At 40.7% G+C, this 24,856-nt stretch overlaps 1 protein-coding gene across 5 annotated transcripts in view; it reads left to right on the forward strand.

The window, feature by feature from the left end:
- The window catches only part of SMPD3 (sphingomyelin phosphodiesterase 3), a 102,186-nt gene that overhangs the window by 62,475 nt on the left and 14,855 nt on the right, over window positions 1–24,856 (forward strand). For all 5 annotated transcript variants that reach the window (XM_066194490.1, XM_066194487.1, XM_066194488.1 and 2 more), the window contains 2 exons: window positions 5,773–7,394; window positions 19,355–19,430. In XM_066194490.1, coding sequence (XP_066050587.1) covers window positions 6,063–7,394; window positions 19,355–19,430 — 1,408 coding nt within the window. In that variant the 5' untranslated portion in view covers window positions 5,773–6,062. The remainder of the gene's footprint in view (window positions 1–5,772; window positions 7,395–19,354; window positions 19,431–24,856) is intronic.

Raw genomic sequence — 24,856 nt, forward strand, 5'->3', positions numbered from 1 at the left:
GTGGTGAAAGATGAGTAGGGAAAATTTTATCTCCACTTCTGTCTTGTGCACCTAAAGCCAATATTGTTCCATCTCACTGAGTTTTGTTAAACAAACCATCTACAAGGATCAGATTTATTTAGCCATTATTGAATTACTCCAGCTCCTGTAAAATACGAGGCTAAAGCACACTAAAAGGTGATTTTGTAAATAGAGCCCATTCTGTTTCTATTGTATAAACAGAGCTTAGTGTCACAGATTCATACTTTTGTAGGCTGCAGTTGTCTCACTACCGAAGTTCACCAAATAAGGTCTCAAAATCGAGAGTGTTTAGCTTTCCAGGTGCTGAGTGAGATCACCAAGTGGTCAGATGAACTTTTTTTTGGTCTAAATCTTGCCTGATAGCAAAGCTTTTCTGAAAACTTAGAGCTGTCTGTATTTGCAGTTATTTTCATTCATCAATATGCTGTTGATTCTATTTCTTACCAGTTCCCAAGGCCATGAATAGGAATTGATAATTTGGAAATACGTGATTGTCCCCTGTACAAGAAGAGAGAGTTCTGCTGATTAGGATTTTTTTGGTATGAATTCTGAAGTAGTTACTTTAACAATGCATTCAAATTTATGTTTTAAAGTAATGTCCTTGCAGATCAGAACTGACATTGGTTGTTGTTACTTAGTTTGCATAACCATGATATTTTTAGAGGCATTTGTGGCATTGGCCCCTCTAAAATACAACAGAAACTGTCAGTCTGCTTCTATTTCCACTGAAATAAAAATAATTGAAGAAGGTTTATGGAGTCCAGATTTTTAGATGAGTCTTCATGCCCTCCAGTGAAGTAGAACTAAATGCCCTTGTAAAAAGTTCCCACATGCCTTGTATTTGATTAGTTAGCTGATGTTCACAGGCTGGTACTGGTGCACTCACAGTCAGTAACAGAATGCACAAAGCTTTGGAGGTGTATTTTAGAATTTGGAGTTGGACTGGTGAAAATTTCTAGGTTTGGGACAGTCCTCCAGGGAGCAATTAGTACAGCTGGTGTGTAAACACATCATTCATTGTTGGGAGTGCAGTTTGTATGTGTGAAGTTAAGAATAAACCTCTCCTAGGCTTCAAAGCTGTGATATGTCCCTTCTGCATTTATGACTCTGGATGTAAGTTTTGAGCAAGTGTAATCTGTTGTGTCAGGGTAGACTCAGTGTTGCTTGCAGGAATATGAAAGCTGATTGTTTTCTGCAATAATGCATTCGGCTTCAATTTTTCATCCATTTTGAAAGAAAAAAGGGACAAACTGACATGTTTTTAACGCTTTGCAATGGGTTATAATTGTTTAGATCTTTTTTTAACCTGTGTTTCCACACACTATCATAATTGAATTTATTAAGTTTAAAACATAACCCAATTTATTTAGGTAGCAGAAGGTGTGTGGGTATGGTTTTCGGCCTAGGAGTATGATCTGGGACTACCAAATTCAGATGATTTGCTTTTGGAAATGAGAATCTGTTGCCATAGCCCACGTAATTGTAAAGCTCAGAGCAAGTTTTTCAGTGTGATCACAAACAAATTTTCAGCACTCTGAGAGCAAAGTTCCCATTTGGGGTGAGGAGGTATGTGGGGCAGGCACCAGGCCAGCCCAATTTCTCTGCAGCTTCAGCCAGTCTTTTGTCAGATGAAGGGGATGACTCCCACTCACACTGTCCTTGTGGTGACCACAGATACCTTGGTCATTACTGATGCAGCACTGAGTGACCACTGGGCTCCTAGCCCTGGTTCAGCTCCCTCCAGCTGTGGTTAATGACAGCACCATATCTCCTTCAATATACAGCTTTTAGAGACTTTCAGAGAGAGGCATCACTGAGATTCCAAGGACTCCTTAAGAAAATTTAGCCCAAGTGCTTGATCCCTCCTTGTTTTGAACAAAGATTTCATCATCACAAGTCTACTCCCTGAATATGCCAGAGGCTTGAGCAGCTCGTTGAGCTTGTGGGGTGCCTGGGGTTTCTTTCTGCAGACATGTGCTTAACTACTGACATCACTTTTATTCAGTGAGACTTGTAAATTCACATAACTTAGTATTTTCTTTTTTACAGGTTAGCTCAATTAAGTTAGACATCTTGTTTATACTGACTCCTTGCCTGATGGCAGCCCATGGACAGAAGAGCAGCCTGGCAGTATTTGATTACCTTCTTTAGAAAGAAGGGAGAGAGTTAAGGCAGAAACTAGTAAATGAACTTTCAATGGCAAGTCTGCAAAAACATTGTCCTCCTTCTCTTCTCCTCCTGCCAAGTGCTTAGTTTGAATGGGTTCTGCTTTATTCATCAGTACCAGTGATTCACTAAATTCAGCTTCTCATACCAAAGAGGATACATGTTTTTGCTAAGTTTTTACAAAGATTTTCCTAAGCTGTAAATTGTTACTGACTTAGGTGGAAGTTAAGGTGAGCCAGTAAGTTCTACTTAAATTCCCTCAGCCTGCAGAGTGAACTCCTTCATGGAATGAGTCCCAAGCAGGATGACAGGATTTCAGTTAAAACATCAGGCTGTGAAGTGATCACAGGGGAACAAGAAAACATCTTCATTAGAGCCACTGACCCCTTGAGATGGCTGCATCTCTCTAATTACAGTTATGTAATCAAGCATGGAAAGCAGTTCATGTGGTTTTGGCCTTTTGGAGTAGGTTCTTTTTCCAGAAGGTTAGTCAGCTACTGAACTAGGCTCTAATTAAAAGCATGTATAAGAATAATCAGGGGAAAGACACTGAATAAAGGAAGGAAGATTTTATGAAGTGTGTCTGGGAGGAAAACCTGATGAGAACAATGAGGAAAGCAAAAATTAAGTTGTGGCTTGTCTGATAAGCCTGAATGCCATGAGAGCCTGAGTGGGAATTCCCTCAGTTACCTCAGATTTTCATTTCACCTGTGCTTAGTTACAAACACTAATTTTTGCTGCTTCACATGGTGTAGAGGGACCATTTTTGTATGATTGTTTTTTTCTCATTCAAATCACAATGACAATAAGGAAATCAAGATAAGAAAAAACCACAGCCTAAATAAACTGCTTTTCTAGAATTCATTTTTTAGCTAAATATTGGTACAATTTTCACTGGAGACCAACTGTCAGGATTCAAGAAACACTAGGTTTAATGAGTATATGTAAATTATGATGTGAAGTTACTCATAGGGTAATTTTCCAAATCAGTTAGTCACTTCAGCAGTTTTATTCTGTTTTTAAATAAATAACTGTTCTGCCAGTGATTTACTTGTAGTTTTAGAAATACGGTTGATATTACTAACACCTTTGAGGAAAAATTTTTGTCTGGATTTGAAAGTGTATTCTAGTTTCTAAGCAAAAGGAAGTGAAAACTTCTCTGACCGTTTCTAGACTATTCTCATAACCTTATTATTGCAAGATCTGTTGTTTTTGTTCTGTTTGTCTTATCACTTGTTGACTTGTATTGTCCTTTATTTAGTTTGCAAGCAGTGTTGGAGATAGAAGCATCTCTTTTGATCTATGATGTCTCTATCATACTTCTGGGCATAATTATAATCATAAAAATCTTTGAAACCTTTCTGCCTGATGTCTTGTTATCACTAAAGTTGAGATGTTCTATACTGCCACCATAAAAAAAATTAAATAAAGTCTATTTTTAGCCTTCAAACACTCACAAAGTAATAAAAACCACCAAACAAGGCTGCAGTTTACGTCTTTGTAGCATACAAAAATATCTGTTTCATTGCAATATCTTAAATTCTCCCTTAATCTCTCAAACCCCTATGAATAAAGCATTGGATTACCAAGTAATACCCTTCATCACAAGGAATTAGGCACTTTAGCTTTAGGCTCCATCTAAACCGTTGCATTAGGAGAGATGTTACTGACGTCATGTTTTCCAAGTTCCTGTTGACTCACATGGTGCCTTCCCTCACCCTTTAAGATCTTGTTGAGATAAAATCTGTCTCTCATGACCCTCTTAATTCTCTTTTTTGGGGTGGCTTTGAGGCACTAGCATGCATAGGATTTTCTAGCAAGGAGTAGGAAACTGAGTTCCTGTTTGTGTGTGTGCCAGTGAGTCTGTAACAGAGCTTTGGCAAGTTCAAGATTGCTTTAATCTCTGAGTTTAATAAGTCAGGATAATAATTTCCTTGCAAGGAAAAGGTTTTTAATTAGGACCTTGACACGTCTATGTCTTCTGTCTGCAATATGCAAAAAATTTAAAGGACATCCAGCTAATGATTCCTCTTCCCTTTTGTCCTGCTATTATATTTTAAAACTTGCTGCGGTACCAGAGTTTTTATACTTCTGTGTCATGGGTTGTGGGAATTCTATTAGAATTCATGGAATAAATGCATGGAATACAAGTGTGTACTCAAATCCTTATTGCCTCCTTATTTCAGTAGGCTGGCAGTGAGAAATGCAGCTGGCACCTGGTCAAAAACTCTTCTGATATCTCCTGGAAGATAGCCTCTCTCCCTTTTTAAGGCAGAGGAAGTGTAGGAGTCACCAATGTGGCCTTGAACCATCGTACAGCCTTCAGTGTTTACAAAGAATCACATTCTTGCTAAAAGTTGTTAAAACAAACCTTAGTCCAAACCATTTTGCTTCATGACATGTGCTGTGCAGTCTTATCCCATGAAAAGGTTTGGGATTGCGTTAGTTTTTCTTACATTTTTACAAATACATGATAGTATGTTGGATCTACAGTAAGCATGAATTCCTTTTACATAGGATGTCCCCACAATCTGGATAATTGCTTTTGTGAAGCTGTTTTAGCTGGGTGTTTCATGGTTTGCTGGGCAGCTTTATCTTGTAGATTTATCTTGTAGATTATTGATACTGCAATCCATAACAGAACTGGCAAGTGTTGTATTGAATTGATTTTTTTTTCTTTTTTTCTTTTTTTTTTTTTTACCTCAGCACATCACCAAGCAGCCATTGACTGCTCTATCTACAAAACTGTCACTTGGTTTTATGTCCCCCAGGGAGCTGTAACATCCTGTCGTCATATACTCAAGAAAATACCTATTGAAGACCTAATTAGGCAATTTTTTATGGATCCATTGTGCTTTTCCATTTTCTTCTGGTGTGTTATTTTGAAAGAGTAAAAGTCAAATTGACCTTATATTCTGCAACACTACTACACCTTTCACCGGGAAGGTTGTCAGCCTGAAAGTTGGAATATGAGGTTTGCAGTCTCTCCTCACTTCAGAGATCCCAAACACAATGTTCTGTTTACCCTTGGCACTGCTGTAAACAAGAATCTTTCTGGTCTGCTGAGTGATTATGTAAATAGGGCTTTTATAGAGCATTTTAAGCACCCAGTAGAACTTCTTTAGAGTTTTTTCTTTCCTACTGGTAATTACATAATTGGATAGGTTTTAGGTTATTTTTTTCTATCTGATAATGTAGATGCCAGAGCCAATTTTGGGCACTTTTACTGAAGGATTCTAAAAATCATTCAGGAAAACCAATCTGCCAGGCTCCCCCCCTATTATCAACATCCCGAAATGCCTTTGGCAATGAGTAAATGCCAGACATTTGTTATTTGGCACTTGACTTGTCCCTTATTTCTTTGAACTCAAACATGTTGCATAAGACTGGTAAAGTTATGCTAAGCTAATAATTGAAACAAAGAAAAAAATCCCCAAGTCCTCCCTTGATCCAACCTTTCCAGTTTCCATCTAAATACACTATATGTAATGAGCCTTTAATTGTTGTAGGAAAAGCTCAATCTGCTTTAAACTTCCAGTAAGCGTTAGTTAAACTTCCAATATTTTTTGTCTTTTGTTTCTGCAGATTTCTGTTTTGCCTCTGGAAAGTTTCATTATGGCAGCCCCCAATGAACAATGACATCCTTTGACAAATACAGATGCCAAAAAGCCAGACGAAAACAGTGGCCTTGTCTCGTTTTTACTCCAACACAGTGAAATGGTGCTCTTAAAGTTTTGTTATTGACTCTCACTGGAAAAAAAACAAACTCCTGACCACACCTTTTTTTCCCCCAGCCCTCTCCCAGTGTTCTTATGGATGCTTGACACAGTGACATCATGTAGTAGGCCCTGAAGTGTTGTCATAACTGAGTTGCAATGGTTTTATACACTTCTCCATTTCCCAACAGCTTTCTGTCAGTTCTGCATTCTTTTTCCTGGGGCCTGATTTTCCCATGTTACTGGCTAGCAGACAGGCTCGTGGGCTCTTTTGTTCCAACCACCTATGAAAAACGTCAAAGAGCAGATGACCCATGCTATTTTCATGCACTCTGCATCATTATCACCACTCCCATCTACCTGGCACTCTTGGTGGCCTCTCTTCCTTTTGCTCTGATTGGCTTCTTGCTCTGGTCCCCGCTGCAGTCAGCCAGAAGGCCCTATATCTACTCCAGGCTGAAAGACAAGAACCATGCCAATGGAGCCGCGCTGCTCACTGAATGGAAGGCTGCAGGGAGTGGGAAAAGCTTCTGCTTTGGCAGTGCCAACGTTTGCCTGCTGCCCGATTCTCTGGCAAGATTTAATAATGTTTTCAATACACAGGCCAGGGCTAAAGAGATTGGCCGGAGGATCCGAAACGGGGCCAGCAGGCCACAGATTAAAATATACATAGATTCTCCTACCAACACATCCATCAGTGCAGCGAGTTTCAGCAGCCTGGTCTCCCCCCAGGCTGGAGATAACCGTACTGTTAATGCTGGCATCAAAAGGACAACATCAATGGAGTACAAAGGAGACAACTGTGGCTCAAACAACGGCGAGGAGAACAGAGAAGATAAAGGTGGAAGCGGAGAGCCACACGAGGGAGAAGAAAACACTTGCATTGTCCCTATCAATGGAGAGGAGAATGGCCACATGTCAGACACAGAAACAGACACCGTCAACGGCCAGGCTCGTGCCAGTGGCCCAGCAGAGCCCTCACTGGAAGGTGATGCAGAGATCTCAAAAACACCAAACCACAAACAGAAGGAAGGAGATTCTGGGAGTTTAGACAGCTGCTCTGCCTCACGAGAGTCCCTAGTCAAAGTCCGTGTTGGAGATGGTACAGTGGACCAAAGCACTGTCAACAACAAGCTCCTCTACAAAGCTTCGATCATGAAGAAGACTTCAGTGCGGAAAAAGAAACACACAGATGAGAACTTTGACCACGAGATCTCTGCTTTCTTCCCTGCCAACCTGGACTTTCTGTGCTTGCAGGAAGTGTTTGACAAAAGAGCTGCGGAGAAATTGAAAGAGCAGCTCCATCACTATTTTGAATACATCGTCTATGATGTTGGGGTCTACAGTTGCAATGGCTGCTGTAGCTTTAAGTTTGTGAACAGTGGTCTACTTTTTGCCAGCCGCTATCCTGTTATGGATGCTGCCTATCACTGTTACCCCAATGGAAGAGGAATGGATTCCTTGGCTTCCAAGGGAGCCTTGTTTCTCAAGGTAAGAGCCTTTTTGAAGCTCTAAGTATTGACTCTGTATATGTGGCAAGTTATAAAGTTACATTATTTTCTCATTTCTTTAGACCTCAACAGAGGCAATATTCAGATTTAGATTTCCTGATATAACCTGATGGGTTATGGATATAATCTTTATGGGATCTGTGGTCTGAATGCTGTATTAAAATGATGGATGTGTCTGAAATAATGAGGGACTTTTGGTGGTAGAACTCAAGTATAATTTCAAGACTCAAAATCTGAAATGGTCTTCATGATAGTTTAGTTTCTTTCCTCTCAGAAATCTCTGTAATAAAATGCATAAATTCTGAGCTTCATGAGTACAGTACAATGGGCATTCCTGTTGGAAACCAGCTCGTGCTCGTTGTGTGTTTGTCTGGCAATCAAAAGACAATCAAAAGTCTTAATGTCAGTATAATAAAACTGAAAGAATTGCACTGAAATGTATGGTTACTCCACTCTCTTGCTTGCAAAAGAATTAGTAAGGAGAGATACGAAGAAAAATAAACAAGATAAACGTGCCTGGGACACTGGGGAGAGCAGAGCTTTTTTGCATTATTAACACGGTTTACTTAAATTAACTAATGGTAGAGAGAACAGGAAGCCTGGGGTTATATGTCTGTAAATCATGAAAAGCAGAAATGAAAGTCTGCTTGCAGTGATTTGCTTTTCCAACACCTAGTGGCTGTTCATGCTTAATTCTTGGGAGTACCTGGCTGTGCTCTTTTGAAAGTGGACTCTTCTAATTGGTGATTAATCAAGAACCAAAACTTTTTGCCAAGTCTGTAGACCCAAACCTAGAAAAATCTGAAAATCTCCAGAATACTGTATTTCAGATTTTGTGATTTAGTCACAGTTTGGGATGGGTTTCACTGACTAAATCCTGAACTTCTTTTCTAATATTGGCAAAGTACATCAGATGCTCAAATTATATGTACTTTCTAGTCACAAGTCCTCAACAAAAGCCATTAAGAATATGGGCTGTCAGTAAGGATCAGTGAGAGGCTTTGTACTCTGTTTGTAGTTTTTAACCAAAGCAAAAACTTTTGGTACTGTGACTTATATAAAAAACCCCAAATATTAGATTTTTGGTTCTGATAATAGTTCAGTATTTCATTTACATTGACATAAACAAAAACCAATCCCTATCTGAATGCAGGTTTCCAAAAACTGGGTCTAAGCTCTCTATGTTACACTCTTATGTGTTTATAAACAGCAGTAATTTATTTTTTCATCACAAATTGCCGCAGGCAATAAATGAACATAGGTCTTGTGCAGTATTAATATTTCTGGGGTCACAAGGACTACCCTTGAACATATGCATATATTGGGGATTAAGAGATTAAAACCAATCTGTTTTTAACTGCCCATTGCTGAGTCATTGATTTGCCACCCTGCTAGGCAGGCTGCAATGTCTCCATTTCTCCTGCAGAAAATTAAGCCTCTTTTCAAGATTCCACTGGGATGATGAACTTAATTATGGATCCAAGTTGTTAAATAATGTTACAGTTGAGCAGGGAATAGAGGCCAATTATTATGAAGTTCCAAGATGACTCCATTCTTTTGAATGTAACAGAATTCTGCCCAGCCATAAGGCTGTTTTTCCTCCTGTCTGTGTCATCCTGATATACTTTTCTTCATATCTAAAATATTTTGGTTGCTGAGTAAAGTCGATCTTAGCATGAATTTACTCTCTTTCTTAATTGTACATTAAATGACCAGTTGTACCTATGTAATTTCTTTGATGACAGCAGTAACATAGAGTAGGAATAATTATTTAATTTTGTCTTAGAAATAAAGTAGGTTTAGAGGTTGTTCTTCTTGATGTGGTGCTTAGTCAGCAACTGGGTGGGTGTGGACTCCAGAGACAAAAACTACACACCGTAAGTAAAAGCCTGGTTTGTGTTTGAAGTCAGCGAGGATCAGTGCAGTAACTTCAGAAGCCTCGAGCTGTTACACGGGGGCAGCAGGAAGCTGGCGGAGGGGGTCAGAGCTCTGGGTGGCTCTCAGGTGTTGTTCTGGCCAGCACTCTGCCATCCCAATGGACAGTTTATCTCCCTGCTCCCAGGTGGGACTTCTACTGGCCCTTACAGAGTTTCGAATGACTGTAATACCTGCCAGTCCTACATCAGAGTTTCTCTGGTTTTAAAGAAAGTAAGAGCCCTGCAGAACAAGAGTGTCCTAATTGCTTCCCACTCTGTAGGGGCGTGGAGCTGAGCCTCTGTCCTATGCAAACCCTGGGTTTTTAACTTCCTGCCTCCTGTGGAATGCAGTGTTCCCATTTCTGAGGTAGAAAAGGCGTGAGTTGAGTCTTGTTTTGGCAGGATACTTGCAAAGAGTGTTCCCCTTGTGCAGCTTCCATCTCTGAGTAAAGGAACAGTTGCTCTCTGTGTTGGTTAAAAGCCAAAAGTTGTGCAAAGCAATTGAGGGGAGAAGGCTCATACGTTTTGAAAATATGGATAAAGCCAGTTAATGTTTCCACTCATGGGAAGGAAGAAGCCTTTATTCCAATTATTCTGAACCTTAAGAAACACCCAACATCTAAAGAATGTTCAGAGAAAGAATCTGATTGTTGTTTAATAAGTATGATTGTCTCCTTACTACAAATAGAATTGTTAGGGAGATAAATTAAAGGATTCAGAACTAAATATTTAAAGAAAGTTGAAATAACTTGAAAGTGACAAAACTGCTTTGGGGGACTCTGACACAAAACAGATCCCTACAGCCCTGGTACAAGTGTTTTGCACATTTTTTTCATTTTAGAATGGGTTCTAAATAATAACTGAATTTCCCTTGAATAAGAATATTCAATTTCCAGTGAATAAGAAATGATTTTTCATTGCCCTCATCTTCCCTACCCTGTCTTCACTATCTAGATTGTAAAGTTCAGATAGAGATTTGGAAGGATTTGAGAGATTTGCTTAGTCATACAAAATTATTTTATCTGAGAGACTTAGAGAGCTCAAGGATTATTATTAGTAGCTCTAATAACACTCAGCTCTTACCTACTGCTTTTCATTCCTATGTCTCAGAGTGCATAATGAAGAAAGGTCAATATCTGCTTAACAGAAGGAGAAACTAAAGTACAGGAAGGTAAAGTGATTTGATTGTGGCTTAACACCTAGGGTGTCACAAACAAGGATCCAAGTTGGAAGTAAATTACAGAGACTTTTAGCACAATTTCATGCTACCTAACAGCTATCTGGAGACCTGTACAAAGGAAGCCTGCCTCTGTTTTCCTCCTAAGGATGTCTGCCACAGAAGGTGCCACTGCTGGTGTTTTCCTGATAGAGCTCAGACTGTTTTTTCCATCTGTAGAGGCTGATGCTTTCCAGGTCAGGATGAAGACATGAGGACGGTGTAGTTGTGAGGAGCCATTGTGAAGTCCATTTTCTGCAAAGCTGGAGGACCAATTTGCATTTGGCACTTGGAACTCTTCAAACTCTGCCAGTGTTTTTGTCTCCAATCTGAGGGTCTCATTGGGATGTAAGAAAAACACAGTTACAGAAAAAAATAGAATATATGAAGGGGGAAAATGTCACATCCAAGTGACAGTTTCATGTCTGAAGTGTTAAACCATTGTTCCTAGTTGCCACTAAAGACTCGGAGGAGAAGTTAGCAAATACATAAATCAGCCAATCCATTTTCATACTTTGACAGTCTGGGCCCTTGGGAGACTCTGCCGTGACTCTGTTCTAGTGTGGCATTTCACATTAATTTAAAATGCCGAAGAGAAGAGCCCTTGAGTCACTCTGTAGGTTTTATAACTCCCATTGTCTCTGCTGCTGCTCAGCTGCAGATAGAGGTGGGAAGTGGGCCTGGCACAGCCACTGTGCTGGTGACTGGCGCTGAAAAGCTGCCTTGGACAGCTGGGACTGGAACGTGGTGCAGATTGCAGTGGTCTCAGTTCCTCTGCAGCTGCAGGTTTGACACACACATAATGTTAATGCACTGCAGTTTTGATGGATTTAAAGGAGTTTTAAAATACACATCCTTTTCAGAAACTGGATGTTGATTTTACAAATCAGCATTGTCAAATCAAGTTTAAAAGGTGTCAATGAGTGCTGAGCAGAAATTGTGTAATGCATCACCAGTTAGTAATTTACTAGAAGGTTTCAAAATATCAACATCCCTCTTTAGACAGAGGATCTAGTGTGGAGCCTGAGTTATGCTGTGCCAGGGATGCTGTGTAACTTCTGGACAGTAGTGCAACAAAAAATGGAAAGCATCCTTAACTTGACCTGGTGAGTTTGCCCATATTTTTCCAGGTGTAGCAAATTAATAGAAACTCACTTTTGCCAACAAATTTCACCTCTCTTGTCCCTAAATTGTAATAGTTGTAACAGTAAGATATATCTAAGCTATCCAAGAGATGTAGATGCACAGAGTAGGGAAGTGAGAGAAAGAGGCATCATTCGCAAAATGGCTGTTGACTGAGAGAGAGGTTTTGGAGGCTTCTTCCTCCCAATGGGACTGGGAGGTACTGAAGTATGGTGTGCAGAAGGCTGTTCTTCCTACTGTTCCTGCTAGGAAACTATTCTGGGTTCTGGCATCTGCCAAGAGAGTCTATTTTAGCAAAAATAAGAATTTTAAGTTAAAACACAGTATGTGAACATAATGCAAAAACTACAGTCTGACGTGGGAAGTTTGAACAGTTAATAGTATTCTTCAAAATCAAAAGGAAAAAGAATGTCTTGTGGATTTTGCTAAATTTCTGGAAGAACTTGTGTTTAATTAATATTAATTCCTAAGGTTATTAAAAGATTTCCTTTTCAAATTCTCTGAAAATGAAGGCTGTTCTCAGGGAGTACAGTAATTGTGCAGAGAACATGTTATTATTCATTGCTTAAAGGAAACCTAGCAACCTTTGCTTTGTGTGCAAAGCTCGACTTGTTTTCCAAAGAGCTGATATGGTGGTAACAGATGGTAGAAGGAGCAGCAGCTCTGATTGCAAAACTGTTTTGAAGCACAATTTTTACTGTTTTATCCTCTCAAGGAGCCTGCTTTGTGTGAGAAAATGAGGGTTCCCTGAATTAACCTCTGTGATTCTCCTTTTTGATATTTCTGATGCAGATGCATTTTGCTTGGGTAATTTCAGCTGCCTTTGCTGTCCCAAGCCAGCTCGTGGTGCTGAGCCTGGGAGTGAAGGGGCAGCTGCTGCAGTTTCATGCTGGGTTGAGGGGAAGATTTTGGGTCTCAGGAGTGCACAGAAAAGGGGAATGGCTGCTTTCTGACCCCAGCAAAAGAACACCTGGAGTTTTCAGCGGTTAGATTTTCTTGTCCTTGATCAGTTGTCCAGTATCTACAGTTATCCCTAGATGTATAAAAGAAATGTCTAGTGCTGCTTATGAATTTGTTTAGATGACTCTAAAGCTGTGCCATTTAAGGCAGAAGGGTAACCTAAACATTTTCCACATGCTGAGTTTGTGCTGTAAAATGTTAATGCAGGAATTGGATGGGGTCCAATAAACAGAGAGTTTTTAAAAAAAAGAACAAAAAGACTCTACCATGGCACTGTACCATGTTCCTTCACTTTGATATAATTAATGTTATTAATCACAGTCTTTTTCCCCCTCATTAATGGGGATAAATAAAAAACAGTTGTGCAGAATGAAATACAGGTTTGAGAAAATGTGAGTTGTGGGCTCTATCCTCTTCAGAAGAGGAAGAGCCCTTCATCCACTTTCCCTCACATATTAGCTTAGTGAAGCTTTGCCAAATAACAAATTCTCTGAGTTCATGGAACAGTAGTTGTTGCATGTGGCAGGTGGGAAAAAAAATAGGATTCTGAAATAATCAAGTGCAAATGTAGCTAGAAAAAAATTGCAGAGCACCTCACTGTTTTGAGCTCACTTCTATAACATTTTAATATACTTAAATAACATGTTAATAATAATAATAAATTAGGGATTTAACTAATGTGTCTTCTTTAGAAGCTGCCACATATTTCTGAATGCAAAAGGCAGAGCTGTTAAAGGACTGAAAAGAAGATAGATTTTTTTTGCACCATGTCTAAGATAACCAAAAATACATCTTTCTTGGGAGTTATGACTAATCCAAGTCATGTCTGTGGGACAGGAATGTTTGAAGTGGGAATGGGAGTAGCTGCAAGTTCTCTTTGGCATCTTCTGTTCGCAGTAACAGGAATGAGGATTTGGGCACAGTCTGGCTGTTCCAGTTAGGTTCTTAGTGCTGACTCTCCTGCTTGTATTGGAAATTTGCTGAAATGGGAAAAAAGTCCAGGAGCGGTTGATACAATTTGGAAGATTACAGAAATGTTGAACTGGAAAGAAAATAAATTGTATTTTCCATTTCTTTCTTTTCCCTTCCTCACTGTTAACTCATTATAATTGCATTGGATTACATAATGACATTCCCACTGCAGTGGAAATAGGGAGGTACAGAGCCTGTTCCCAGCACAACTCAGAGCACCAACCCTGCAGTGCGTGTGGAAACGCCACTCCTTGTGCATGTACACTTGCTCTATCCACAGTAATTCAGTTGAATCTCAGGCTCTTTTTAAGGGAGCTCCCCTTGAACTTAAACAATATTGGCTACATATGGTAAGATGAATATTTCTGTAGGAGTAAGTCACTGTCACATCGACTGTAAATTCTATTTCTGTGCCCTGCATTTACTCTCTGTCTGAGGTGTTTTATTTCCAACACAGAGAGTTACTCAAGGCCCCTGTGCAGATGATGTTCTTTACAAATGCCATGTTCATACTTTTGTTTTTAGGGACAGAGGTGTTTTGGGGTTTTTTTGGGTTTTTTTCCCCCCCAGAGCAGAGGTGCTTTCAGCCTGGTTAGTTTTTCTTCATAATACGACCATCATTAGTGTGGTTCCTGTCATAACTGTGAATTCATTCCCTGTAGAGCTCTGTACTTTGCTGACTTCTCTTCAGATGAGCAATGCAGAGAGCAGTACTGTGGTTCACATTTATTTCAGTGGCAAAACTGACACCTCCATGGTCACCTAAGTGGATGAAATAGATGGTTTTGCTCATTTACAGCCCAAGATGTGATTAAACTATACTGGCTGAAGCTGGAGTTAACTGTGGAGATCCCAATTTACCTGAAGGAGTTTTAGTGTTACAGGCAGGTTATTTACCTTTCCCAGCTCTGGTTTTATTGGCTACATGGAGATACTGGGATGACAGACTTTGTGAAGAACGTTTCACCATGAATATGCCAAAATTTTAGCTCTCATCTGGTTCATATACCAGGATTTGCTTCCCCTGAAAGGAGAGGCAATGGCATATTCTTGGACTTGTATATAAATAACTCCTTTGTTTAGGACGGTACGCATTTAAGAAACTATTTTATTTTGGGTATTTTTGAATGGCTCCCTCCTGTGAGTGTGAAGCTTCTAGAAAATATCACTAAAGATTAAGTTCTCCTTGTAACAAATGTTTTGGTTTTGTGTACATATTATTAGTCAGTATTTGAGACTCTAGATTGGTTCTTTAATCAAGTGAGGTTTCTCATGCACAATTCAAATTTTTAATCATTAAAGAGCATTTCCTTCAAAACACTTGATGATTTACTTACACAGCAATGACCTGTCTGAAGCTGTTTTTCAAGGTGGTAAAGAAATACCCCAGTACTGAAGTAGCATTCTCATGGGTTTTGTTTAAGTATCTGTTGATGATTTTCTTGACATCCAGATGTGATAGAATTGTTTTGTACTGCTGGAACAGATGTGTGTAAATACAAATTCTTAAGAGACAAGGTATTTTTCAAGTTAGCAGTTTTGTATACTTACTATGCTAGCATATGGGAAACATGAGATGTGCAATATTTTCCAGTTAGCCCAGGAAATTCCCATGATAGCAAGCAGTGTGATTAAATTTAAAGTTATTTTCCCTCGCTGTAGCTCTAAAATTTCAGTTCTTGCTACTCATTAGGTTTTCTTCCTGTCAACAAGAATCTTTCTGCCATAACCTTGTTGGCTTGATTTCTTTCATGAGCCATTTATTACCTGATACCACTCTCAGTGGAGGACAGACCACTCCTCAGTCATGTAGAACAAGCTTTTACAAAACAATTCTAGGAATATCCCCAGTCTTGCATAGCACAGCACAGTCCCAGTGTGGTCTGTCCAACAGATTGTACTAAAGTGTTGTGGCATTGAGATGAAATCTTTTAATAAAAATACTTGATGGCAGGTACTTTTGTGTGCTTGACACAGCCAGTACTGGGAAAACAAAGATTCAGAGTGGTCAGTTTTGCACTTATTTATTTCGTTTACAGGTAGGGGAGAAATATCAATATGCAGCAGCAGAAACTGGCATTTTGGATTCCAAACACACCCTCAGTAGGATTTTCCCCTTAAGGGAAAAACTCTCTTTCCCATCTGTAATGAGCTTTTTATGCTCCCCTCCCAAGAGCAAACAAAATGTAATGGTCAGTGGTGTAACAGGGATCTGAATCCACTCTTAGCTTCTCAATGTTTGACTAATTTGATTATTGCAAATCTAATGAGAATTGGAAAATAACGTGCATATTTCAGCATAATTGTGAAAAATGCTATTTTTTAAAATGTGAAAATTATATAACTGGACACTTTATTAAACCCCAAATAGGTTCTGTCAGTTTTAATTTTACCTCTAGGTAACACTAGAGTTTAACAGGTTATCACATACCTTTTTCCTCCTGTGATAATTTGAAAAGAAGTATTTTAAAACATCGGGACTTTAGATTTTATCTTCCTGTACATTTCCATACACAAAGAGGAATGGTTCATGGCACAACCAAGACTGTATGATGATTTTTAGGAAGCGGTGCCTGAAGTAAGTCCCTGCAGAAGGATGATTCAATAAATGTGTTATTGACACACAGGTACCAAAGTAGAGCAGCTGAGGTGAGCTTAAGTCAGGCTTTTGGTGACTAACCCACTCTGGCTTATTTGTTTACATATATTTTCTTTGTAACTGTGACTGTAGATGCTTCTTCTGTGTTAAGCAGCTAAAACTATATTTGTCAAGTGCTGACTTGGTGTGGTGGAAGTGGAACCTTCCTGCCAAGGTCCACGTTGAGGCTGAGCTGAAGGCTCAGTGTTGTCCTCCTGCCACGTCGCTGCCCCGGCCCAGCCACCACCATCCAACACAGCCTGGAAAATGCAACAGTCTGAAATAGCTACAGGACTTGGCCACACTAAAGAATGCTTTTATGTAGAATTATAGGGCTTGTAGTATTTCAGAGGTCAAGTAGGTTTCCTGTCTGCACAACCCACAGTCTTTGTCCATCTGTGAAATACCAAGTTAGACTGGATAAACAGATTTTTCTTACTGTTTGACTTCAGATTGTATTTAATACAGTAGTGCCTCTACTGTAGCTGGGAACTGACCAGGAGGGTGCAAAGGTATTTATTTACTCTCCTAGTAGTTGTCGCAAATATTTGCCTCCATTACAATTCTACACCAAATATCCTCAGTTTAGTGGTTGCCATCAGTACTGCCTCTCAAAAGAAACTACAAACCCCCAAAAGGCAAAAAAGCTGGGGGAAATGTGAAATCTGGGAGACGAGCTGCTTTGGATGCACTTCCATGCTGGCACTTTCCAAGGAAATTCTAATTATGTTAATGTCTTCAGCTCTTGCTTTTGAGCTTTATTTTTTTTAATTAGCAGAGTGTTTCTGAAAGCCCCTCTCCTTTCCCCGTGGGTCTGTGTGTTCCAGCAGAGCCCTGGGGCACCATCCCTGTGGACATTTGCTGTGCTCAGCCCCCTCCATACAGCACAGCCAGTCTCCATCCTGGGCCATTTCTTACAATTTTTGAGGGCAAAAGATTTCAGGTCCATTTCAGCACAGATCTGTGCACACTGGCACACTGAACAACACACATTTATTCACGATTAATGGAAATTAGTATGATCCTATGCACAAGTTGGTTGAGGAGTACAAGGCCTTGGCAGGCACTCCATCAAGGCTGCACAGGAAATTCTAAAGCCAGTTTGAGCTGACTCTTTTTCTCAATTGGGTTATAACTTATGTTTGGATGTTCAGCTTTTACACCTATATCTTTTATACTTTTTGAATAGAAACACTGGAATGATTCCATCTGCTTCAGTCAGTAAGGGGATTATAAGGAGCACATTCCTGCTATAGGACAGAACATTTTATGTGCAGTATTTTCCTTCCAGAGTGGTTATGATGGGTGATGTTGAAAGGTGTGCAGACTTGCCCTCTGCTTCAGGAAACTGCACATTTGCAAACAAGTGGAGACTTTTTATAGTTTAGTGGGTTTTAATAGCATTGAAGAGAAACCCTGATTTTGAATTACTACGTTTGGAAAATATGGTTCACTCACATGCCTGTCCTAGACAGCAGAGGAAATCAAGTGTTTTCCACTTTTCTACTGGAATGGCATATGTTGGATAAAAGGGTTGGAGAGAAAGCTCCTTGTGATTCAGCAGTGACACTGAGATGTTCAGGCAGCCTGAGGGAGGAGGGAGAGGTCTGTGCTGTGCAGCTCCTGCAGCAGTCCCTGACAGCCATCCAGCAGAGCTGCCCTTCCTCTGAGACTGCTGCAATCTTGGGAGCTCAGGAGAATCTCCTCCTCTGGGGGTGGATGCACCAGTGATTGCCTGTATCTGCCTTGTCTCCCTCTGCCTCCCTGAAGCAGCTTAGCTGGATGGGAACAGCAATAAGAACACCATCAATATCCATTTATAAAACTGTCTAAAAAAGGACTGAACAGACTGAGGACAGAATAATGCCAGTTGTTTATTACCTACTCCCCTGGCTGGCACAGACCCTCAAAGTTAACCCTCATTGTTAAGCACAAATGACTTCTAGATTCACTTACTGGAAAGCTGCCTTTTCAGTTATAAAATCAAGAATCAGATGGTTCTTGAGTAGCTGAAAAACAAGAAAACCAACCAAGCTGACAAAATTGTGTCCATATGAAATGGAGCTCTGCTTGTTATTTAGAGGTGTCAGATAAAATTTGAGCCTAGCCTTGTGAAGTAGAGTCATCTGTGGTGGTGTTTTCTGAGCCCTGGGCACAACTTTCCCCTGTGGGCATTTTCTTTAATTCATGCAGTGTTGCCACATAAACTGTCAAGAAGAAAACCATACTCTCAAACGAGTTTCTTGCCACAATCCAAAACTTATCCGCTTATCATTGGGAGTTTTGTTCTGCAGCTAAGTCCTGAACTGCCAAAATTCTAAATAAGAGTTGAAAACCTAAACCAGAACTTGATTTTAATTTGCTTATGTGTCTAGCTGCAAGTACATTTTTAAAGGATTGTAGCTTTAGATATGGATGAGGAATTATATTACAGTCCAGCTTCCCTGGAAGCCCTTCCTCTTCTGCGTGTAAGAACAGGATTCCACGTAGTGGTTTTTGTCTGCTTGACAAGCATGGGGGCTGCTGCTGTGAGCTGAAGGATGCAAACACTGCTGAGGCACACCAAGGCCCCCGAAACATTTGGGGCACAAGAATGTAAAAAATCCACCAAAATCCAAAACTTACTGTGGAATGGAGAAACATGATCAAACCCAATATTTATTTCATATTTCATCCTTTTTCCTAGACGCCCTTGGCATTTTTTCCTTTTGCATTCTGGTCATACACAGGTAGCAAGAATTAGGCTGTTGGTAATAATAGTTTTATGAGGCACTTGAGTGGTGGGCCTGAATCATACATAGAAATGGGAGCTGGGACAGGGAACCAGTGGGGCTGCAAAGAACAGGACAAAATAACATTTTGAATGTGTTGCAGATCAAAATCAAGACACTGAACATGGTAATGTGCAAAGGGTCGGTGTGCTGGCCACAAGCCCCAGCAAGAGCAGTAAGCCTCAGTGTGTGTCTCTGGTGGGTTTTTCTGGTTTCAAAATGGAGTTGGCTGGAAAGAATGGTAAAAAAGGCTGCACAGATGGGCTTGGAAGTTGAGCTGTATGAGCTCTTCTATTAATCACCTTTTTATTTCTTCCTTTCCAGGTGCAAGTGGGAACTACACCTCAGGACCAAAGAATTGTGGGATACATTTCCTGCACTCACTTGCAAGCTATTGCAGGTACTCTCCTAAGATCCATATCTTTGTCACTATTTCCAGGCCTGTGGTGGTATTGTTGTGCACAACATATTGTATAGATGCAGTTGAGTGATAGTTTTTCCCCTCCTGTGTTTCTGACAGTCAGGTACAGCGTGTGCTGCAAAGAAGGGCAGAGGAGTATCCCCAATCCTTCGCATCTTCAGTCTCAGAGTAATTATTATAGGGCACAAACAAAAACTATCCCTTGGGGACTTCCCTTTGCTCCCTCTTTACCAAATACTACTATTTTAGGAATACATTACTATCATTGCTACTCAACAGCATTCAACAGCCCATAGTGTGAGTATCAGCATATAAACAAAAATCTCTTTGTACATAACTGGGGGATAATAAGAAGATACATGTTGGGACAGTAATTCTAACTGCTGATTTCTGGTGGAAAAAGCCAAAATTCTCTGGCTTTTGACCTGCACATTTCATCCATAAATGACTAGCAAGTTGATACACTCACTGGAAAATTCTCTTGGTGCTATGTTTAAAAGCAGTTGTGTACTTAGAGTAGGTGTAGTTATAAAAGCCAAAGCTATAGACCTTCACTTTGAGTATGATCAGCATTTTATTTAGCCAGAGGGTTGGATACCCTTCATTTATTTAATAGGACTGTGATTCTTGTGTTCCTGGCTGCTGGAAGCAGGACAACCCTGTCAGACTGGCTGCTGGCAGCCCATGTGCTGGGACCAAGGCAAGCCAGGGCTGCACGTGGATGGTGGAGCTGTGAGCCCGTGTGGCGTTGCTCTGCTGCTCCATCCCTGCCTCAGCCACACACGGACCTGGGAACGAACTGCCAGTCCCTCAAGTCCATTAGAGACACTGGATGGTTCTAAAAAAGATTAAGGAATTTTTCAGCCACTTTTTAACGATGTAACATCCTTCTCTGCTTTTCTATTTTTAACTTCTGGTGATGTACTGTGAGATTGCTGAGATTTATTGCTGTTCTAGTTTAGTTTAGTTTTTTGGGTTTTGTTTCTAGTTTTCCGTCCTGTTACTTTTTATTACCTAGTCATGTATTCTCAGTCAGTCCTTGATAACCACATTGTGAAATCCCTAAAATATTAAAGAGGAAGAGGGGGGAGGGAAGAAGAAAGGGGAAGTAATGTTCTATTTTCAAAATCAACCTAAAGTTTGTTCAAGGGTAAAACACAACCTTTTATTTTCCTGCTTTGTATTTTCAGGCGTATCTGGTTCAAACTACATTCAAATAGAGCGGACAATGACTTCAGAGTGTGTCCCCAGATATATCATATTTGTTTATGTAGTGAAATGGAAAACTAAAGTTCCTAAGTTTGGCAGAGCTGTGCTTTCTGATTTGCATCATTCAGTTCATAACATTCATGCATTAAACAAATTATACAAAAACCCAGTCTGACGATGTAAAGATGTGTATCTCTACAAACAAGCAGTGTTTAAAAGGTCAGCCATTTAAATCATCTTGTCACACATGGTTGAGCGCAACCTGATTTCCCTTCTAGGATACATAAACTTACACTCGACAGTTCTGATCCTTACCTAAGTATAATGTTAAATGATCCAACTGCTTATGATCAGGGGCCAGGCACTACTGCTTTTCTCAAGGTATGTGCTGGCACAACTCTGTTCTGAGCAATTACTATTTGTTCAGACCTGACCCTCAACTTTTTCAAGAAACTTCAGATTTCGATGTACGTTTTCCTCTCAGGTCTCTGCCTGCTACTGGTTGCTGCTATGAAGAAGTTCTTTATTTCCACTGTGGAAATAGTTGCATTTCAGTGATAAATGAGGGGATCCTTTAATGAGATTTGATGTAATTATTTTCCATGGGGCTGTTAATTTTGCATGGTTCTTTTATGTCTGTTGATTAGTCAGTGATTAATGATGTGGACAGATTTTGCTGCCTTGAATCCACCCACATCCCAAGTCCCGTTGAGTCACGGCTCTCAGACACCCCACCAAGCCATCAGTACAGAGTAAGCCTCAAGCTACTCCAGCCGCAATTGAAGTGATGTAGCCTGCTGGATGCTATCTCATAACCTGTTCACATCCCTGTTCTGCATTTAGTGTCAATGTAGCCATTGGCAGCCCAGCTACTGGGAACTCACACTTCCCTAGACCCAGTTTCAGGCTCCGAAGCCTACGCAGAGCTGAAGCAGAACTCAGCCCTGAGAAAGCTCTCTCAGTGTTTGAAATTGTGGTGGTGCAATCAGGAGTAGCTCCGGTGCTGAGCATCCTTAGGCAGTGATTCCACAGATGTTCCTGAAGTAGCGGAGCCTGTGTATCCACAGCAGGGCAGCCTGTCCTTCCCCCTCCTCTCAGCTGTGCTACCCCAGCTGTCAAAGGCTGTGCTGTACTTGGCTGGGAACCTGACCTAGCTCAAAAGGAACCCAGCAGAATAAAAGGGGACTTTGTTCCTTTGGGGTTTTAGGTGGTTTGTTCTTAATTTGGTTATTTTATTTCCTCAGCCTACCCTGGATTAAGTGTTACAAGTGCAAGGGTCTGCACACAGTCAGGTGTGACACAGCCTATCTCACAGCTGAACTGAAGCCTTTGCTTTGTGACTCAGAAACAATTTTTCCTTGTGATTAGTCTTTACATCCAACACTTTGCAAGGTTTTTTTGGCTCTTCTTCCCCAGGTTCCTTGCCAATCTATCCCATACTGCACTGCCTCCACTAATTTCCTGTGACTAGGCCTGTATCTGCTTTGTCCTACAACCACAGTGCTCCTTCCAGTGCCTTTCAGAATAGGACAGAACAGTCAGTGTACAATACTTGCCTGAGCTCTAACTGAAGCCAGGGTTTCACTCAAGTGTTTTCCAAGTGAATGGAAAGGGCAAGTATGATTATTCTACAATGAACAAAGGTGAAGTATTTATTTATGCTGGCTGAAGTTTCCCATATTACCCTTTCATCCTTCTACAAAATTTGAGGCTGAAAGGAGCTTTCAGAGAATTTGGAAATGCTGACTGCAGGAACCCATCATGACACAATTATGTGTATTTTTCCAGGCTGGTTCCTGAAGAAAAGAGTGCAGAGCAATTAGCACAAATCTGTATTCTTTGGCTAATCCCTGGTGGCAGTCAGATCACTGATTCCATCTGAAAGTTTAAGAAGTTGAACCTTTGTTGGGAGTTACAAACTAGTTTTCTTCTTTTCGTATTTACTGAACTGTCTGTTCCCCGAGTGTGCTGGATGCGGCTTCTCTTCTGTTAGGGTGTCTGCTGAGTTCACTTATCTTCATCTCCAAAGCTATTGATCATTGGGAGCTGCTGAGACTCGGGTCTGAGTAGAAACTTTTGCATGGGGATACCGGCAGTACCTGCTGAGAGCTGCAGTGAGCTGCATAATCCTAATCTCAGAAAACAATTACGTTCAAGTGATTCTTTAGAGGGATTCATTAGGGAGACCCCGTCTTGTGTCCTGGAACTGTGGCTGACTACACGCCCCTGCTCCCAGTAGTGCCCTGAAGAGCAATTACTTCTATGACCTCTAGTGGGGATAGTCAGGGATGCTGGGCTGTCACAAGTCCACACTTCGCTAAAGACAGATGGAAGTCATGTTCCCAGAGCTCCAAGGCTGCTGTTTACCTGCCGAGCCCTGAGGTTAAAAGCTGTACAGGGCTGTTAGAAGGGCTCAGCATCCTCAGAGAGAGATGTATGTCATTGTGCAGTTAATGCTTTTCTAGTAACAACAATGCATCTTATCAGACACAACATCATTTTGCCTCTGTGTCTCTTGTTTTTCTCAAGATTTTTCTGTTGAAGAATTTTGCCTTTTTGTGTTTCAGTTAAGTGGGTTTGCTGTATTTTTCTCACTGATCTGTGACAGGTTGCTGCCTGAGTTTTATGCCCATGTGGTAATGGCCCTATTACTTTATTTCTCATTTGGTGAAGCCATGTCAGATGGATAATTCACAGAAAATGAGTAAAAAATCCTTGGCCATTCAGGAATGTAACAACACATCGTAGAAAATGAAGCAATTTATGTAATTGGGACTTTGTGGGGGATGAGATTGTCAACAAGCACCAAGCTTAAAAGTTATCTTATGAGGAAGCAGTGGCAGGTGAGGAAATGTAAAGTCAAAGGAGAGGAGACAGGAGAGGAAGATTCAGATGCTGCAAAAGGAGGACAGTCTATGAATTTGAATGAGCTTCACCAGGAATGAGAAAGCTGGGACAGGTTCAGGAGAAAACTCTTGTCCAAGTGTAAATACTGATGGGACGGTGCAAGGAACGTGGAGGCAGCCTCTCCTCACTGGGGTTCAGTAATGGGACGAGAGGCACTGGCACAAACTGAAATGCCATTTAAACACAGGAAAATGGGTTTTATTGCAAGGATGACAAAGTGCCAGAACAGGCTACCCAGAGGTTATGGAGTCTCCAACTATGGAGAGTTTCAAAACCTGACTGGACACAGTCCTGAACAACCTGCTGTAGGTGATCCCTGCTTGGGCAGAAGGGTTGGAGTGGATGATCTGCAGAGGTCCCTTTCACAAGCTCATGCATTCCATGAATCTGTGATTTTGCCCCTATCTTTGGCTAAGTAGGATGGATCTGTTAGTCACGCACACCTTTTGTAGTGAGTGTCACCTGCTCCAGGCTCTATTTATTCCACGTGACCTATTTCCTGTGCTTTTGTTTAGCTCCATCTTCACTGGGGGGCTTTCTTGTGCTGTCATAGCAGGGGCTTTCCCAAGAGTACTTTGTGTCAAGCTGTGTGAGGAGGGTACAATGGGAACCTGGGGCACAAGTAACTGGAAACTGTAGGTTAGGGAATAGATCTGGGAAGCACATCTGCTTTTATATTACGGCCCAGCTGGTAAAGGTTTGTTAGGAGTAACACAAACAGAAGAAAAAGACAGGATTTTTTGCTCTTGGAATTACCAGCCTGAAGAGATGAGTCAATGTCAGAACCTATGTAAAACCCTCTTTCCCTAGTCATGGTCTTTTCAATATTTCTTTTAATTGTTTGGCTTCATATCAAATAATCCTTGGTTGAACATTTCTGATTTTGTTTCTATTTAACTGTTGCTTTAACACCTTCCTGCTCACCCCTGCCCTGAGATGATGTTGAAATTCCAACCTTTCACAGTGGTGGGAAAGTGAAGCCCTCATGGCTGGAGCCTGTGTGCTAGTGCAGTGACAATGCTAATGCTGCAGAGCTCATTTTTTAAGAGTCTCTAAAGAGTGCTGGTGACAGCTGCAGTTGAGATGAGTGATTAATAAACTGTGAGGGTGCAGACTTAAATATTCACCATCTCCACAGTGGCTTCTGAAAGCAGCTCTGGACATACATAACTAAACAGGCTTTACAAAGTAGTCAGTTATGTCAAAGTAAAATTCTACTCAGGCTAAGTAATTTTGGGCTTGCTGCTTTTCCTTCTGATTCTGGCATTTGAAAAAAAATCTTTTATTTG

This window comes from Chamaea fasciata, unplaced genomic scaffold, assembly GCF_029207755.1.
Source record: "Chamaea fasciata isolate MVZ Bird 193981 ecotype frontalis unplaced genomic scaffold, bChaFas1.0.hap1 SCAF_12, whole genome shotgun sequence".
Classification (NCBI taxonomy): domain Eukaryota; kingdom Metazoa; phylum Chordata; class Aves; order Passeriformes; family Sylviidae; genus Chamaea; species Chamaea fasciata.